Genomic DNA, 17,959 nt, shown 5'->3' on the forward strand with positions numbered 1-17,959 from the left:
TGGTGGGTGGGAGGATGGGTTAAATAAATGATGGAAATTAAGTACTGCACTTGTGATCAGCACTGGGTGATATATGGAGTTGTTCAATCACATACATATACAATATAGTGCATACCTGAAACTAATATAACACTGTATGTTAACTGGAATTGAAAACTTAAAAAGCAAAAAAAAAAAAAAAAAAAAAAAAAAGCTTTCCACTGAAAACTCAGTGGTGCTTCAATTACCCTCAATTACCCTCCAAAACTACACTGGTTGAATAAGGAAAAATTAAGCCCATGAGCATCCAGTTAGTTAGGCTTCTTATTTACCATTTTCCTAGTAAAAAAAATCTTAGAAATTCTGTGGCTTTTTTTTTTATAAAGCTTCAGGACAATGCTTATGGTGACAACTTGATAACTTTAATGATTTCCCAACCTTTCATTAGCCTAGACACACAGAACTTTATTGTTATTTTTTGGTGAAAACAAGAAATACAGCAGAGTGACAGACTTTTATTTTTCCTTTGAGCACACAGAAGAAGACTAATAAAGTACTTAACGATCCTTGTTTACTTTGACAGAGCAATTCTACAAATACTTACACTGGTTAGGAACATAAAATTCAAGTACAACATTACTATTAGGGCAAGAAATATCAAGACAAAAGAACTGGTTTTCTTTTTGAAATTACTTCCACAAGACACAGCAACAATTTGCAAAATTTCAAGGATCACATTCAAATTATATTTCTAAGAATAGAGCTATATATGAAGACAGACCAGAACAAGCTGATATATTAACGAATATTCACAGGTTTCATACTGCACAGGAAACAAGTTTGATATTTTTGCACATATTCTCAATTATAAGCAAAAAGCAGGCCTGTAAATGTCAATTTCGCCAGCAAGCAAAAATAGAGAAAGGAATTAATAGGATTTTACTCAAACACAGTGAAATAATGAGCATATACCATTAATCTTCTATACAGAAAAGATCACTCCTATAATAACAGAGAGAAAACAACCAGACTTGCATTTTTGCATTTTAGACAAAAACCTACTGGTGAATTCAAGGGAGTTAGGGAAAACTCCTCTAAGTATCCTTTTTAAACATCAACCACTTTGATTCTCCCACCTCTCCTAGGAAAAGCTTCAGGGGCCTCCCCCTCCATTCCCAAAGCTGCAGGGTTCATCCTTCCTGTGCCGTTCCAAGACTACTTGGTTCATTTTGGTTTCTGGGCTCTCACTTCCCTCAGCCTAGAGCACCCTCCCCACTGCTGTACCCAGACCTCCCAAGCACTCATGGAACTTAGGGCAAGGCCTTCAAACAGGAGAAAGCAGGTAGTCCTTACCATTACCATATACCACCCAAGTAACACAGCCCTGATACACTGCTGTCCCACCTACTGGAACCTGTCCTGGAAATCCAAACAAACTCCACATATCCCCAGGAAGGAAGTTTGACATCTCCCACAATGTACACTGCAGCCTGCTCCCTCATCTGTTGGGAGAGAAGCAGGGAAGGAAATAGGGAAACTGAAGCCTGAAAGCCAAGAAGGCCAGACAACAGGATGGAGGCCCCTGGGCCATGAGAGCAGTAATAAAATAGTACAGAGAATAGAGGTGACCTCAAAATGCTGCCTTGGGGTTCTTTCTAAGTGGTCAAGGCCACCCCCGCCAAAATTTCCATGTTTAGAAAAATGGAGTGAAACTAAGTTTGGCCGCTTTACATCACAACCTTCTCTGCATCTGCCTTGAATCCATCACTGTGAGGCCCTTCTGTCTTTCCTCCCTGCTTCTCTAACTAAACTCAAGAAACACACGGATTTTGGTAAGTGGACAGGGAAAAGGTGGGGTTGTCAAAATTGGCCCAAAAGAACACTGCTCATAACTAAATAACCTACAGGTCTCCCTTTGAAACTTTTAGACCTTACTAAAGGAAGTAGGGTGGAGGCTTGAGGGCAGAAGAGCACAAGAAGACATGTGGAGTCTATTGTACAGTACCTTTCTCTCTTTGGACACCATCAAGGGTAGAGAAAATTAAACACAAAGCCCGCTTTGCCAGTTTGGTTTCCTGTCTGCTTCAGAGGAGAGGGAAGTGGGGGAGAGAACAAGGGGGTGGGGGTGGAGGAAAGAGACAAAAAGATGCAGAACAGGCCACACAGACCAGGAACACCTTTCCCTTGGTGCCCCCACCCTGGCAACTTTATCATGCTCAGAATGAGTGCAGGAGTTAGAGAAGGGGATACCTAACAAAACTATCTGATTAAGGGTGGTTTGTTGACTCCAGCTCAGAAAGGCTAACTGCTGGAAGTGAACCCCTTCCGGCCTTGCTTTGGGCACTATCACATATGACTGTGCAACCTGCCCCACAGCCAACTGGGTTTATAGGTAACCATTTGATGGCACAAGGTTATTGAGGCGGAGTTCCCTGTGTGCTGCCTGGGAGCTTAAGTCCACAGTCAGTTGCTGAGGAGGCAGGCAATGGTGCCTATGCAAAGCTCATCCAGAGGGTGACAGCAGGTTTGTGTGGGCCATAGCACCGACCCTCATACTCACCAGTACCTGGTCACAAAGCAGAGTGAAAAGAAGATGCAATAACACTGAAAACCTCTCATCTGTTACCTCACTCATGCCTTGTAGCCACCCACTAGCCCCCTTATTCTGCCAGATAACCAGCAGGGTGGATAGCACAGGCCCAGGGAGGCAGCTGGGAACCAGTTAGTGGTAGCTAGAAATGTCCAGTTTGCGTTGATGGTTGGCATCATCTAGAGTAGTTTCATCTTGCAGCGGTGAAACTCAAAGAACTTGCCATAGAATACATGGTTATCAGGAGGACAGTCAGCATAAAGTATGAAGTCCAGCTAGTTATTTGCAAAGGTATTGCAAGCTTCTTTGTGGTAGAGAACCACTTAAAAAACTAGAACTAGACCATGGTCATAGACAGGACCCAAGGCATGCAAAGGAAGGCAGTGCCTATCTACAGCATCATGTGCTTGGCATAGAAGCAGTGCAACGCCATGCACTTGAACATGTAACAGGATACAGAAGAGCATGAAGGTCCAGAGGAAGAGGAACACAAACATGTAAGAGTCAATCTTGCAAATGACTGTTGAAGATTTAGGAGAACCAAAGGACAAAATAGTTCAGTGTGAAGAGAAAGCAGATAGAAGACTGCATGCTGTTGGCTAAGCAATGGTTCAAGGGGAGGTGGTGGGAGACTTGTGCAGGAGCTTCTCACAAGGGCAGCGCTTAGCCAGACTGGAACCTGAAGGACCTGGGGCTCTCCACGGGCTGCCTTGCTGGGTCTCGAATTCCTCGGCGAGGCCCTTCGCCCATCAGGTAGTACTGTAGGGGATTGGGCCACAGTTCTGCTTTGATAATCTCAGCAATCCTGTCGAATTCTAGAAGGCTGTGATCTGAGAACCAGTTGAAGAAACTGGGGATAGTGTTTCCTTCCCGATTCCTGTGGATATGTGACTGGGGGTCTTGGCCCCTGTGCCAGCGGATTGGAGTGGAAAGAGACACCACCCGGCCAGAGGATCTGCGCTCATATTCTTTGACGAGCCCCTCATTTCGGAAATAGGGGTTGCTCTGAAAGATGAACTTGAATTTGCAGCCTGCTCTGGGGTGTTTAAGCTCCTCCACCTCCAAATTGATCATGTACCTCATCATGTCTTCATCTTGGCCACTGATCATAGGGGACAGCTGGGGGTGGTTCCGAAAGGCAGTGACCCAGAAACCTGGGATATTTTGGATAATGAAACTTCTGCGCTGCATATGGAGCCTTCGCATCCGGCCAAACTTGCGCTCCAGCTGAAGGAAGGCCCTGTCAGCCTGGGCATTTACATTTGACAGCTCCTGATCGATGGCCTCCAGGGAATCCATGCAGTTATTGATCTTCGGGGCCTTGGCCCGTGACTCCTCTTTCACTCCTCCTACCACCTTCTTTTCCTTCTGCATCACCTTCTTTTCCTCCACCACCTCCTCCGCTACTCCCTCCTTTTCCGTTGCCGCTGAAACGGCGCACTTTTTTGTCGTCATTTCCTTGGCCTTCGCCCCAGGCATCATCTGAGACCCCAACCCCCCTGCGCCACAGGCTTCTAGAGCTTTCTCCCCAGCAGGGCCCCGCGGCTCTCTACGCTGACAGCCATTTTCCTGGCTATTGTCGGTTGCTACCGCGGGGGAGGCTGAAGCAGAGGCTGCTGCCAAGCCTTCCGTCGGAGGCGGACCCTCTTTCTGGCCCGATTTGGTCGCTACACGGCTGCGGCTCCCAAAAACTCGAACGCGGAACACAGGGGCACAGCTCGCGGGGCTCTCGGGGGCGCCTGCCTCGGCGGGGGTCTCCAAGTTGCCCTCCTCACCTGTGTCCGCCATCACCTGGGTCGCCTCGGTTTCCTCGCCCTGGCACTGGTTTAGGTCCGGATGTCCTGGGGCATCGTCGGCAGTAGCTACGCCGCAGTCTTTAGCGACAGGAGGGTTGCTGCCCTCATCCAGGGTGCTCATTTTGGTGGAAGTCCGATCCGCAGGAGCAGAGCGTCCCTTGTCCTCTGCAGAAGCCGCGCTCCGCCCCAAACCGCTTGTCGCACCACCCCTCTTTTCCACTCTGGAGGATGCTGCTATGGCAACTGGTGACGTCACGGCGGCAGCATCTTCACGTCGCGCGAGAATTCGCTGCACCTAATGATTACGTCAGTCAAGGGTATGCTTTTTGTCTTTGTGTTATAAAATGGATGAATTTCGTCTTTCTGGAAAAGATTTGATTTACGTGATTGGGTGCAGACCAAACTCGAACATGTGAGAACTGTGTCAATGTGCATTTCTAAGGCTCTGTATCTATTTCTAAGGCACCTATGCTATTAATTTTTCTCTTAAAATATTTACTTAAAAGGTAAGAAAGGTTATGGTCCAAGTTCATCAGCTCAGAGGGCCGTTCGTGGATGGTAAGGAGGAGTCAGCAATTCACCTGCGTGCCTTTTTTATGAGACTGAGGGCTACCTACTGCGCTAACGAGGCGCCTGCCTGCCTTTTTTAATGTACAGATTCGTGACTATTATCAAAGAATTGAGATGAGCAGAGTTTGATTTTTAAGAAAAGTGTTGCTCTGTTAAGCGATGGTTTAAAAAATTAGGAGCAATTGTAAGGGAAGTTTCTCTCATCCTAACAAGACATAATGATTATTTCAATTTGTTTATGTACTTTGGCCAATACCTATGAAGTGATTGGACAATATTTCCTCATCCCTTTTAACTAATATAAATAGCAAATGTATTTTCCTTACTTAGAAGTGACATATGCGTGAGCATGCAAATTTAGCCGTTAAGCATTTCTGAAAAAGATGTGATCTCAGGAGATTTTAATTTCCACAGTTGTACATAATATATGTTGCTTATCCTTAGGCTGTAATCCTAATCTAAAAGGAGTTCCTGCTTTATAATGCATGTGGGCATGAAGCCAGCAAATACTTGCCAAAATATGCCCCTGTTATAATTTACTGCAGGGCAGAAGCAATAATCAACTGTTTGCAGGCACTGAAACTATTACTTGTCCAAATTAAAATATTTTAAGTAACATTTAAAATGTTAAAGTATTTACTTAAAATTTGTCTATTCAAGTCAGCTCATACAATTCATCTGCTAGTGATGTCGATACTGTGCTATGTGTTGTTTTGTTTGTTGGAGTATGAAAACACTGCTGTTAGTCCTTAGAAAAATGCAAGAGTGAAGGAAAACTTAAATTTTGCATATTTTTGTTTAACATCTTAAATTCATATTAGAAAAATGATTATAATTCTTTTTTTTAATTTTTTTTAACGTTTGTTTATTTTTGAGACAGAGAGAGACAGAGCGTGAACAGGGGAGGGGCAGAGAGAGAGGGAAACACAGAATCTGAAACAGGCTCCAGGCTCCCAGCTGTCAGCACAGATCCCGACACGGGGCTCGAACTCACAGACCGTGAGATCATGACCTGAGCCGAAGTCGGACGCTTAACCGACCGAGCCACCCAGGAGCCCCTGATTATAATTCTTTGTAATAGAAACTCCACTACAGAGCCTCCAGATTATGATCACTTTGAAATTAGGACTCAGAAGAGGATCCAGGGAAAAGGAAGCATGTGGGGAATTGGATTTAGAAACAAGCAGCAGCAGGTAGGAGACTGGAGGGAAGTAGTGCAGACCCAGTACAACTAAGAATGAGGTGTTGATGGAAAAGACACTGACATTAAAGGGAAACAGCTTGCCCTGCAGCTTCATAGTTTAGCTCACAAAGGTTTGCAAGAGAATTCGTAAACAATTAAGATATTTTTGTACCCCTAGTCAGCCTACTCAAGGACAGACTGTCCAAATTGCTGCCAACTAATCAGATATCCCACAAAAATTGTGCAAACAAGATTCACTCTTCTCAGACTACAATGATTTTTCTCTCCTTTTTTTTCCTCTTTTAATAAATCCTATTTTGCCTCTGTGGGGTGAAATCAATTAGTAAGCAATGTGCTATCATTAAGTGACTTTGTGACTTTGAGTCACTCTTTGACACTATTCTGCCTTGTTTCCTTTCTTAAAGAGTCTTTGTACTGTGGGAGGATTAATTCTCTAGGATTATAACCTGAGCCAAGAAGCAGAGAAGAGCAAATGCTGAATCAAAGTTCCTTTGCCATAGAAGAAAGAATTTGCTATTTGCAACAGAAAATTATAAAATTACCTGAGGCTGCTACCTGTGAACTTTTTTCTCTTGTTGTATATACCAAATTTTTAGAAAGATTTTTACCTCCACTACTTGAAACGTCCCTGTCCATAGCTTTGATTGTTCTTGTCATTGCAATCATTTTCCACTAATAATAGCCTGCCCATTCTTGAAACTCCATTCAAGCCTATCTCAGGAAGATTGCATTAGGCATTTTAACGCATTTAATTTCATAAACAAGGACACAGGAATCACAGAAAGTTAACTCACTCGTGGTAAGACATATATTAATTGGCAAATTGCCTCCTCCTATCTCCTACACATAACCTTCCCTTATCATTCTGATAGTCCTATAGCTCTATGACCTTTGCCACCCAATTTAGTACTTACCTTCTATCTTTGACTCTCTTGGTTGCTTTATGCAGATCAGTCTCCTCATCCCAGCTGGACAAGGATGGCTGTATAGTGGCTTCATCCTTGGCATCTACAGTGACTGACTATCTCATTGACCATTTTAATAAAATGTGATGATTTGATTTAAATGTAAATTTTAAAAGGTTTTACCAAAATGAATAATATGACTCTGCTAGCATTTCATTTTGAGTTGAGTAGATGTATGTATTATAAATAGGAATCATTTGATTTGCGTATTAGAATATAGGATTTTTTGGTACACAACAGAGCCTGTCCTAATGGCAATTGGCAATAAACCTCACTACAGAGAAAAAGATATATCAGTAACACGATTGTATGAAAAAGCATTTGCAGAAAATGTCGTGAAAAACTAGAAGGTACATTTGCCACAGGACACGGACTTTAACAGAAGTTCAAAAATAAACTAATATAGTCAAACAGGAATGACTTTACTAAAGTATATAGTAAACACTGGAAAACTTAGGAAACATCCACTGTTATTGCTCTTGAACAGCAAGTTTTTTTTTCTTTTTTCAGAGTGACATGGTTTCTGATTATATATTCATTTTGGCCTACATTTATTTAGTGTCTTCTAAATGTGCTATCTCTTTTAATCCTCAGAACAACCCTGTGAGGTAATAATATTATGACCTCCATCTTACATTACCTCAGAAGGAACTCAAGCAAAGAGAAACTGAGTTGCTTATCCAAGGTCATACAGCAGCAATATAGAGCCACAAGCTGAAACCAGGTAATCTGACTCAAGAACCGTGCACTCATTCATTGTATCGTCCTGCAGTTCTACACAATGTATAAAATGTAAAGGTACTTTCTTAGAAATAAGACCATATGACCATCTCAATTTAATGTTAAATCGTATCTTCCTATTCCCCTCTGCCCATCCAGAAAAATACTAACAATTGTTGGGGAAGCACCCAGTTACTAAAAGGAGAAACAGGAATTCACGATTCAGTGCCCTACGTCTGCAGTTCTCCATCCATCAAATGTAACATTCCCTTTGTTCATTTGTTTTTTTTTTTATTGGTATTGTGTAGACCTAGTCTTACTAGAGGAGGGCAAAAGACATGGGCTGGAGTTCCAGCTCTGCCTTAACGAGCAATGGAAATTTGGGCAAGTGGTTTGACTTTTTAAAATCTCATTTCCACATTTTGCAAATGGGATAAATAAGGGGCACCTGGCTGGCTCAGCCAGAGGAGCATGCAACTCTTGATCTGGGGGTAGTGAGCTCAAGCCTCACATTGGTTGTAGAGCCTACTTTGAAAAAAATGGGAATAATAAGATCACCCAACCTATCTTTATTCACTTTTCAGAGTAGTGGGTCAGCACTCTACATAGGTGAACCTTCCTTATAAGTTGCTTTCTTTCCTCCACCCTCACCCCCATCTCCGTGTCTTTTTTTCCTTCTTTTCTTATTTCATGGAAAAATTAAAAATAAAAAAAATAATTATTTCATGGACCATTACAGCCAAAAGATACTTGATTTTCAAACAATTTCCCCTAAATGACCCTTAATGTATGGAAGGAGTTATGTCTCTCTGACTGAATGGGTCACCTCTCCTGGGCTCCAAAGCCGAGTTGAGTTGAGCAGCAACAGAGGCATTCTATGGAAATGTTTCTCTTCCTCAGACAGGACGAAGGCATCTTTAGCAGACAGACTCCATGTGTCCAGAGCCAGGTAGACTTGCCAATTCCAACAGAAAGCCGTCCTACTTTTTGGGAAAACAATGGCTGAAGAACAACTAACTTTACATTCAAAGAAGATACCGAGCTAATTGAATTTCTTGCAGGTAAGAGTCAAGGTTGCATTAGGCATTTTAATACATTTAACTTCATAAACAAGGACACAGGAATCACAGAGAGTTAACTCACTCATGGTAAGACATATATTAATTGGCAAATTGCCTCTGGCTTTGGCACCATCTCAGTGTGGAGATTAATGTGGTGGCCATGAAGATGCACCTTACAGCCCTCCAAATACAGGAAGAATAACGTCCAAGGGCCTGAATGCTGTACCCTGAAATCTGTAGCCTGCTTTGCTTGCATTCAGGCCATACCTCCTGTGAGCTGCTCCAGCCAAGACTGAGTGTGGCTAGAATACATAAGGTAAAACCATTCCTAAAAACTGCGGGACTCAGCTGACCACTGACCCGGGCTGACTCAAGGACTCCTCAATGGCCTCGTGAATCTTCCCTGGATGGCACAGGAGTCTAGGCCACTTCACCCAACTTTCTCTTGCTCTTCTTTTCACTCAGTCAGACTTGCTTCCTGGTCAAAAGTTTCTTCCATCTTTTTTCTGGGCCCCTCCCCATTTCACTCACAGTCATTTCCCCTAGTAATAACTTTGCACATTTAATCCCAGCTTGACTTCTGCTCTTCAGAGGACCCAGATTAACACATTTAACAGATCATTTAAACGTCTTAGTTTCAATTTTTGTATTTTGCAAATTGGGAGTTGGGGGACAGAGAAGAGCTAAAAGGAGAAAGACTTATTCAGTGTCTACCATGTGCTTTATGTTATTTTACATAATTATCACATCAACTTTCATATGACAGGTAGTACTGCTATTTTACAGAAAAGGAAGGGGAAGATGAGAGAAATGATATCACTAGTTTAAGATTACTGCAGCGTCTAGATTTGTACTGAAGCCTATTCTGACTTCAAGGTGTATCTTCTCTACCACTTTCTCTCCTTTTCTAACTGCTTAATTGTGAAGATCAAAAAAGATAACAGATGTGAAAGCACTTTGAAAATGTAAAGATGTGTTACTTCAAAGCCAGAGATTATTATTATTTCTGTTGGTTGCGGTCAAGACCACTATGTCATATGCAAGCCTGGTGCAAAGTACAAATGTGGGGCTCCTTGTTCAAAATTTATTGAGACTTTGAAGATGGCACAGCAGAGCATTACACCAGGTATGGGACCCATGAACCCAGCCATGGGAACAGCAGAATTATTGAGACAGGGGCAATCAAATTGAGCTTGTAGGAAACTTTCTAGAAGAATAGAAAAAACATTCTGGGGTGCCTGGGTGGCTCAGTTGGTTGAGCAGCCAACTTTGGCTCAGCTTCATGATCTCATGGTTCATGAGTTTGGGCCCCGCTTCAGGCTCTGTGCTGACAGCTTGGAGCTTGGAGCCTGCTTCGGATTCTGTGTCTCCCTCTTTGCCCCTCCACCACTCACACCCTGTCTCTATCTCTCAAAAGTGAATAAACTTTAAAAAAAAATTAGAAGAAAAACATTACTTATAATGAGTATTTTATAACTCCTGTTTCTTTCTTGAAATTCACAAATAGTGTACCATCATTTAAATTTATTTTTTTAGTTTAAGTTATCTCTACACCCAACGTGGGACTCAAACTCATGACCCCCTAGATCAACAGTCAGTCACATACTCTTCTGACTGGGCCAGCCAGGAACCCCAATTTTTTTTAAATTAATATAACATCTTGGTTGTAATATCAAGGAAAAATAAAAGGGAAATAATTCTTAAAATATCTATTTTAATTTATAAATGGTTGGGCATGCCTGTACTAAATGACATGATGAAGTAGTTAGGTGGCTACACCTATAGAATCACTAGTTCCTTATATATTTTGGAGATTAACCTTTTCAGATATATAGTTTGCAAATATTTTCTCCCATTCTATAGGTTGCCTTTTCACTCTGTTGATTGTGGATAAAATAAAAATTATAAGCAGTAGAAAGCTTTGTGTCAGAGTTTAACTGGCAATTGTTTTCATTCTTAGTGTTAGATAACGATGTATCTTACAAGCAGTGTTTAAGAGTAGATGAAGTAAGTTGCTTTCAAAAAATGCAGTGTTTAACACAGTGCAGGGAGGTGAGGGGTGTGCCTGGCTGGCTCAGCTGGTAGAATGTGCAACTCTTGATCTCAGAGTCTTGAGTTTAAGCCCCATGTTGGGGGTAGAGTTTACTTAAAAAATAATAATAAATAAATAAAAATAAAACAGTGCAAAATGTCTTCATATGTAAAATGGTGCTAGGCTCTAGGCTTAAATAATAATTAATATATTTTTCATCTATATGTTTAACACTGGATAATTACTTTATATGGGGCACTGTTCTCCACACTGCAGGATCTAGCATCCCTAATGTCCCTAATGAATACCAATCACACCTACATCCATTGTAATAATCAAAATAGCTGGCAAATTTCCCAGACACCATAGGGGGAAGTACACATATACATTGATAATCAGTTTTTTAAATGCCTGTGAATATGACATGGTATTCTCATTCCTGGTCACTAGAGGGAGAAAGTGGTCTTTAAAATGATAATCTGACTAGTTTCTCAGCCTTTTAGGTTAAAGTTAAAACTGCTCTGGAAAAAAAAAAAATTAAACTGCTCTGAAGAGAATATTTATGATAATTTTACATACCATACATTCATAAAACAACTGTGGCATGAATTTTCAATGTATGTTTTATGCTGTGTATACTATTAGAATTGAATCATAATCTTTATTATACTTAAGCTATCACTGTTACAAAATTAAAATTTTCTCAGACAAGCTTATTTAGTTATGATGCCTCCCATGATAATATATAGCCAAAAAACAAGATTAGATAGCGTTGCTTTCCTCAATCATTAGAGAAATGAGAGACAAAGTCTGTGACCTGAATGACCTCATACCTTTGTGTGCTGAGTGTGATAGGTAATTTTATGTGTCGATTTGACTGGGCCAGGGGGTGCCCAGACTAAATATTATTTCTGAATGTGTCTGTGAGGGTGTTTCTGGAATTAGCATTTGAATTGGTGGACTCAAGAAAGTAGATTGCCCTTCCCAACATGAGTAGGCATCATCCAGTCCGTTGAAGGCCTAGATAGAACAAAAAGGTAGAGGAAAGGAGGAATTTGCCTCTTTTGCTTCCTCCCTGAGTACTTGAGCTAGGACATGAGTCTTCTACTGCCTTTGACTGGTCTTTACACCATCAGCTCACTTGGTTCTTAGGCCTTAGGACTCAGACTGGAATTATACTACATCACTCAGCTTTCCTGGGTTTCCAGCTTGCATGTGGCAGATTGTGACACTGCTCAGTAGACCTCCCTAATCACATGAGCCATTTCCTCATATAAATCTCTTCCTATTGACCCTATTTCTGTAGAGAACCTGCCTAGTATACTGGGTAAAGAGCATACATTGGAATCGGACAGTTCTGGCTTCATGTCTCAGTTGTGCCACATACAGGCAGTTCAATTTGAGCAGGTCACTTGACTTCTCTGAGCCATAAACTCCTCAAATATGGAATGAATATAATAAAACTTAAGTTACAGAACTGTTAGGAAGATGAAATATTTGCAAAGGGTTCATCCCAATGGCTTTCAGTAAATAAAAGCTGACTTGATAATTTTTATTATTTTTATGCTAAGATTTACCTACATGAAATAGAGTATAGTGCAGACAAAATAAAATCAATGTCAAATTCTGCTATAAAACTGTAAGTGTATAGAAGTTCAAAGATGAAAGACATCCATAAATAATGGAGCAGTAAGTGAAAAAAAGAGTTGAATTGGACCATGTAGGATACAATTTGAATAACATGAGAAAGATATAAAACACTGGGACATAGTAATAATACTTGTCCACTATGTTCCAGTTACTTTTTTTAAAAGATTTTATTTTTGAGTAATCTGTACACCCACTGTGGGGCTCGAACTCACAACCCTGAGATCAAGAATCACATGCTCTTCTGACTCAGCCAGCCAGGTGCCTTTGTTCCAGTTACTTCTAAATGATTTTAGATATATGATATTTCCAGTTCATAGGAAAAAAATGTTTTGCTGGCACTAAAATAAAATGCTTCACCACATTTTTTTTCACATAATATTATTTTAAAGACTTTATAAAATAATTTTTAAAAATTAGTTACATGAAATCTATGCTTTTAATAGCTAATTGGAGAGGATTCATCAAAATTGACCTCAGAGTAAACTTGAAGAAGTTTGACCGTTACTTAAAATGATTGATTACAACAGCACCTAGACTACCATGTACTAGACTCATCTCAACACAACTCCTTATTGTACTAAGAGAAGTTAGAGCTTGGTTAAGAGGATAACAATTAAGTATGAAGTGCTGTTATAAGTAATCACCCAATTGACTCAAACCTCAATATATACACATTCTTTGCATTTCATAGTGATAATAACAGTTCTGTCTACATCTCAGCAAATTCCAGAGGGATATTAAAACATTTGAACTACTTTGGCTAACTCTGTTCTTCTGAAGGAAAGTAAAACCAAGCAGTTTAATTCAGACAGTAAGTATCAAGAATTGTATTTTTAAATACAGGAAACAGTTATAATCTGATGGAGCTTAGAAAACCTGTATTATTTAACATATGCAAAGATAAATGAACAGATATATAAAGGTAAATAATACATCCCTTTTGAAAGCCATTCATGAATAGATTGGGAATATTAAAGCTAACCTATGTATACTTAATTAGGATTTAAATGTCTTTATGCTAAAATTACAGGTTGCTGCAATATGGTGAGATGTGCCCTAGCTTGAAATAAGGAACCCTAACTGAATACAACCTGTGTTACTTATATCTAAATTAATACACTTCAATTTGCTAAGCTTCTATTTCCCTATCATATGGGGATAGTGATACAAAAACTGTAGGATTACACATGTAAAATGAGAGCATACATGGAAATTTCTGATATTTCTTTTTTTATTTCTTTTTTTTTTTTTTTAATTTTTTTTTCAACGTTTATTTATTTTTGGGACAGAGAGAGACAGAGCATGAACGGGGGAGGGGCAGAGAGAGAGGGAGACACAGAATCGGAAGCAGGCTCCAGGCTCTGAGCCATCAGCCCAGAGCCTGACGCGGGGCTCGAACTCACGGACCGCGAGATCGTGACCTGGCTGAAGTCGGACGCTCAACTGACTGTGCCACCCAGGCGCCCCGGAAATTTCTGATATTTCTAACAATCTGCTGAGAAGACTTTGAAGACAGAGGTGTGTACTTGGAGCAGAATTAGATACCTGAGGCTCAAATTGTAACTCCATGGGGTAGAGAACTCAAATGTCATTAAGAATATAGGTAAATATCTTGTTTTGTTTTTAAACTTTTTTAATGTTTGTTTATTTTTTGAAAGCGAGAGAGAGTGTGTGAGAGGGAGAGGGCAGAGAGAGAAGGAGAGACAGAATTTGAAGCAGGCTCCAGGCTCTGAATTGGCAGCACAGAGTCCAATACGGGGCTCAAACTCAAACTGCGAGACCATGACCTGAGCCAGAGTCAGTCGTGGAACCAACTGAACCACGCAGGCGCCTCTTGTTTTGTTTTTATAATGAGAACTGAATTCAGGAAACTAAGAGATAAAGCAAGAACAGCAATGGGGTTTAGGGCAATGATTCCCAAACATTAGTATGCATCAGAATTACCTGGATTGCTAGTTAAACTACAGTTGCTAGACTCTACTTCCAGAGTTTGAGTCTATAAGAGAAGAAGTGGGGTTCTTGCATTTGCATTTCTAACAAGATTCAGGTGAGTCTCACGCTGCTTTTTCGGGGGCCACCCTTCACAATCTACTGTGTTAGGGTAATAGAGACTGGTAAGTTGAAGCTGGAGTCAGAGAGAAGGGTCCAAGTAAAGAAGGTCAGAGAATCATCTTGTAGACATCTAAATTTGCAGAAATGAAAAGGGAAACACGGAGATTATTATTGAATAAGTATGTGAGTACTACTTACAGGTCAATATGAGCAGATTCAACTTCTTCAGTGACCAGAGGATGACAACCTCTTAGTTTGTATGTTAAGGAAATCTCTAGAGAGATCAACTTTTGCCCAGAATTGAAGGTGAAAAGTAACCAAAAAAAAAAAAAAAAGTAATCCTAAAATTGGGATTAGAAATGAAATTATACAGCAATAAGAACTTGCAAACAAGGTCATACAAGTAGAGTCAACAACTTGTATTTAAGCACTGAAGAAAAGTAAAAATAGCAGAAATGGGCAAATAGAATTCCATTTTTTGAATTGATGACAATAATTTTAAGTCTGTTATTTAATGAGGTTATAACTTACACTAAAATGGATGGATCTTGATTGTACAACTTGACAAGTTTTGACAAATAGATACATCTGTGTTATCATCAGCCGAATCCAGCATTACTATCACCCAACAGTTTGCTCATGTTTCTTTCTCATTACTAACCCTGAGGCAACCACTCTTTGGATTTCTATCACCATAGATAAGTTTTCCATGCTATCCAACTTCACATATATGGAATTACATAGTATGCACTCTCTTGTCTGACATCTTTCATTGACCAATGATTCTGAAATTGTTGCATGATTGATAGTTTGTTCCTTCTTGTTGCTGAGTCATGTTCCATTGTATGAATACACCATAATTTATTCATTCATTAGTGATGGACATTGGTTTGTGTCTACTTTTGAGCTGTTATAAAACTGCTATGAACATTCTTGTGCTGTATGTAAATTATACTTTAATAAAGAAAACAATGATAAATTCCAAAAACAAAAGAAAAACTACTTTTAGGTAACATCTTTGGTGACTTAAATGAGCAAAGAGAGAGGGCTAAGGCAAAAACAACAGTGAGGTGGTAAAGATTAAATATCTGTCACTCAGTGTTAGCCACTATTAATGTGGTCAAGAAAACGCAAATGGATTCAAGCTGGATATGTATGCTGACTAGAAAGCAAATGGAGAACACACTCATTTCCCAATACTAAACTGCCATGAATTCTAGAATCAGAGGTTGAATCTTAAAGACATGAAGACTTGGAAATGAAGTTACTGTCACACATTCAAAGGCTTACATGTATGGAATCATGCATCCAGTTGCCGTGGCTGATTCTGCAATGCAAACCTTTACTCTATTAGTGGACCTCAAGAAATGTGTGCTGAAATCAAGCCCTGAATAAGAAGGCTCATATTTCTAGAATTTTGTAGAAGAGTTCATGAATCTCAAAATAAGTTTTAAGTTTCTAGGTTAAGTGGTTATTCTGGGGCAGCGTCCTAATTGGGTCTATCCAGAGCTGTAGGAAGTAACCCAACATCACTGGTAACTCTTCACAATAATATGTGCTTCCTACTTGCCTCCTATAGTCTCCAATTATAAAACAATCTTTAAATATGAGTATTATTATTACCTTGATGGAAATTGATCAAGATTATCAATTTTACTTTTATCTGTGTACTTTTGTAATATATTTTTTCTATTTTTGACAACTGATGAAAATAAGCTGTACAACATTTTAAATATTTCTCCAGCTTTTTGATTTGAAAAGTTTCAAACCCACAGTTGAAATAGTAATATCAAAATACTAATACTGCCATTAAAAAAAAAAAAGAGTGAAAGTAAAAAGATTACTAAGAAGTTGTTTCCTTTTTTGAGAGGGGAATTTGAAAAACAAAGTGTATCAGTTATTAGGACTGCATCTGGGAGGAATGGCACACTTTCTCATCCCTCAGCATGGAGGGGGCTTCATTAACTGATTTCTGAAGAGGTACCAAGTGTGCTTGCTGATGCCCTAGGAGAAAGTTAAAATGTGTGTGTTTGGGGGGGACGGGGGGAGGAGGGAGTAGGTAGCTCCATAGTTTATACAAAGATCCTAAAGATACTGCATCACTCTGAAAGGAAGCTTTCTGGGAGAACTTCAACAGTGACCTGGCTACAGACCAGATTTGTAAATGATGTGAAATTAGGGGGTAAAATTACTCATTAGAAATAATTAATGATCCTCTAAATGCAAATAGGTTAAAAGAATTAGACTAATTTAATAGAATAAAAATTAATATAGATACATGTAAACTGTTGGAAACAAACTTCAATAAAGCGTAACATGAATGGGGTGCCGGGGTGGCTCAGTCAGTTAGGCGTCCGAATTCAGCTCAGGTCATGTTCTCGTGGTTCATGGGTTTGGTGTGTCAGGCTCTGTGCTGATAGCATGGAGCTTGGGATTCTTGTTCTTTCCTCTTTCTCTGCCCTTCCCCTGCTTGCGCTTTCTCTCATTCTCAAAATAAATAAACTTACAAAAAATAAAATAAAAAATAAAGTGTAACATGAAAAAACCTAATTCAGCAGCACATGAATACTTTAAAATTTAAGGGTTTGGTAAATTTTAATCTTATTAGGAGTGAGAGGGTAATATTGCTGCCCCAAAAGCTAATGTTCTCTTAAGATCCATTCAAAGAAATATACTATGCAGAATATAAGCAGTAATAATCCTATTCAGGGCACCTGGGTGGCTCAGTTGTTGAGCATCTGACTCTTGATTTCCACTCAGGTCATGATCTCATGGTCATGAGATCAAGCCCTGCATCAGGCTCCTCACGGAGCATGGATCCTGCTTGAGATTCTCTCTCTGCCCCTTTCCCCTGCTCATGTGCTCTCTCTTAAAAAAAAAAAAAAAAAATCCCATTCTGTTCTTTCTATTCTGTTATTTGGACGTTAACAGTGTTCAGTTTGGAGCACCTGACTTTACGAAAAATATAAGCATAATGAATCTTGTTTATTTGCATTCACAATGGATAAGGAACATTGAAGGAATATATATATAGCCAGGTTGGTGGGGGAGGGGAGGGTGTTGAGGGGAGGGATAGGATGATGACCTTCAAGTACTTAATTCATTTGTGGAATCAGGCTAATTACATCCTGCAAGACTCCAGGGGTCAAAATATGGAGCAGACGTGCTGAGACCCTACTATATGCCCAGTCCTTTATAATACCTGAATGTTATAAGGCAATATATTTCTGAATAAATTTAACAAAACTGGGAAGGGAGTGGGTATTCCCTCCCTTGAGTCCAAGGAAAGGTTATCCATGATTCTCAAATATGTCTGTACCTTAGTGTCTAACTGGTTTGG

The 17,959-nt window shown here is 39.9% G+C and overlaps 1 protein-coding gene and 1 long non-coding RNA gene across 3 annotated transcripts; one reads left to right on the plus strand and one right to left on the minus strand.

Moving 5' to 3' along the window:
- Positions 1–474: 474 nt before the first annotated feature.
- On the minus strand, positions 475–4,581 carry TSPYL4 (TSPY like 4). Its single transcript, XM_086707644.1, has one exon. The coding sequence runs from the start codon at positions 4,484–4,486 to the stop codon at positions 3,233–3,235; it is 1,254 nt and encodes a 417-aa protein (XP_086563770.1). The 5' UTR covers positions 4,487–4,581; the 3' UTR covers positions 475–3,232.
- A 134-nt stretch (positions 4,582–4,715) lies between these two features.
- LOC147581166 (uncharacterized) lies at positions 4,716–16,459 on the plus strand. Of its 2 annotated transcripts, XR_015251491.1 has the most exons (5): positions 4,717–4,812; positions 5,818–6,128; positions 7,699–7,828; positions 8,725–8,885; positions 14,226–16,459. It is a non-coding gene; the product is annotated as an uncharacterized LOC147581166 (long non-coding RNA). The 2 variants fall into 2 exon arrangements; XR_015251490.1 differs by lacking the exon at positions 14,226–16,459 and having other exon boundaries at positions 4,716–4,812; positions 8,725–13,321.
- The last annotated feature ends 1,500 nt before the right edge of the window (positions 16,460–17,959 follow it).

Source organism: Puma concolor, chromosome B2, assembly GCF_028749965.1.
Source record: "Puma concolor isolate L17-30 chromosome B2, mPumCon1.1.hap2, whole genome shotgun sequence".
Classification (NCBI taxonomy): domain Eukaryota; kingdom Metazoa; phylum Chordata; class Mammalia; order Carnivora; family Felidae; genus Puma; species Puma concolor.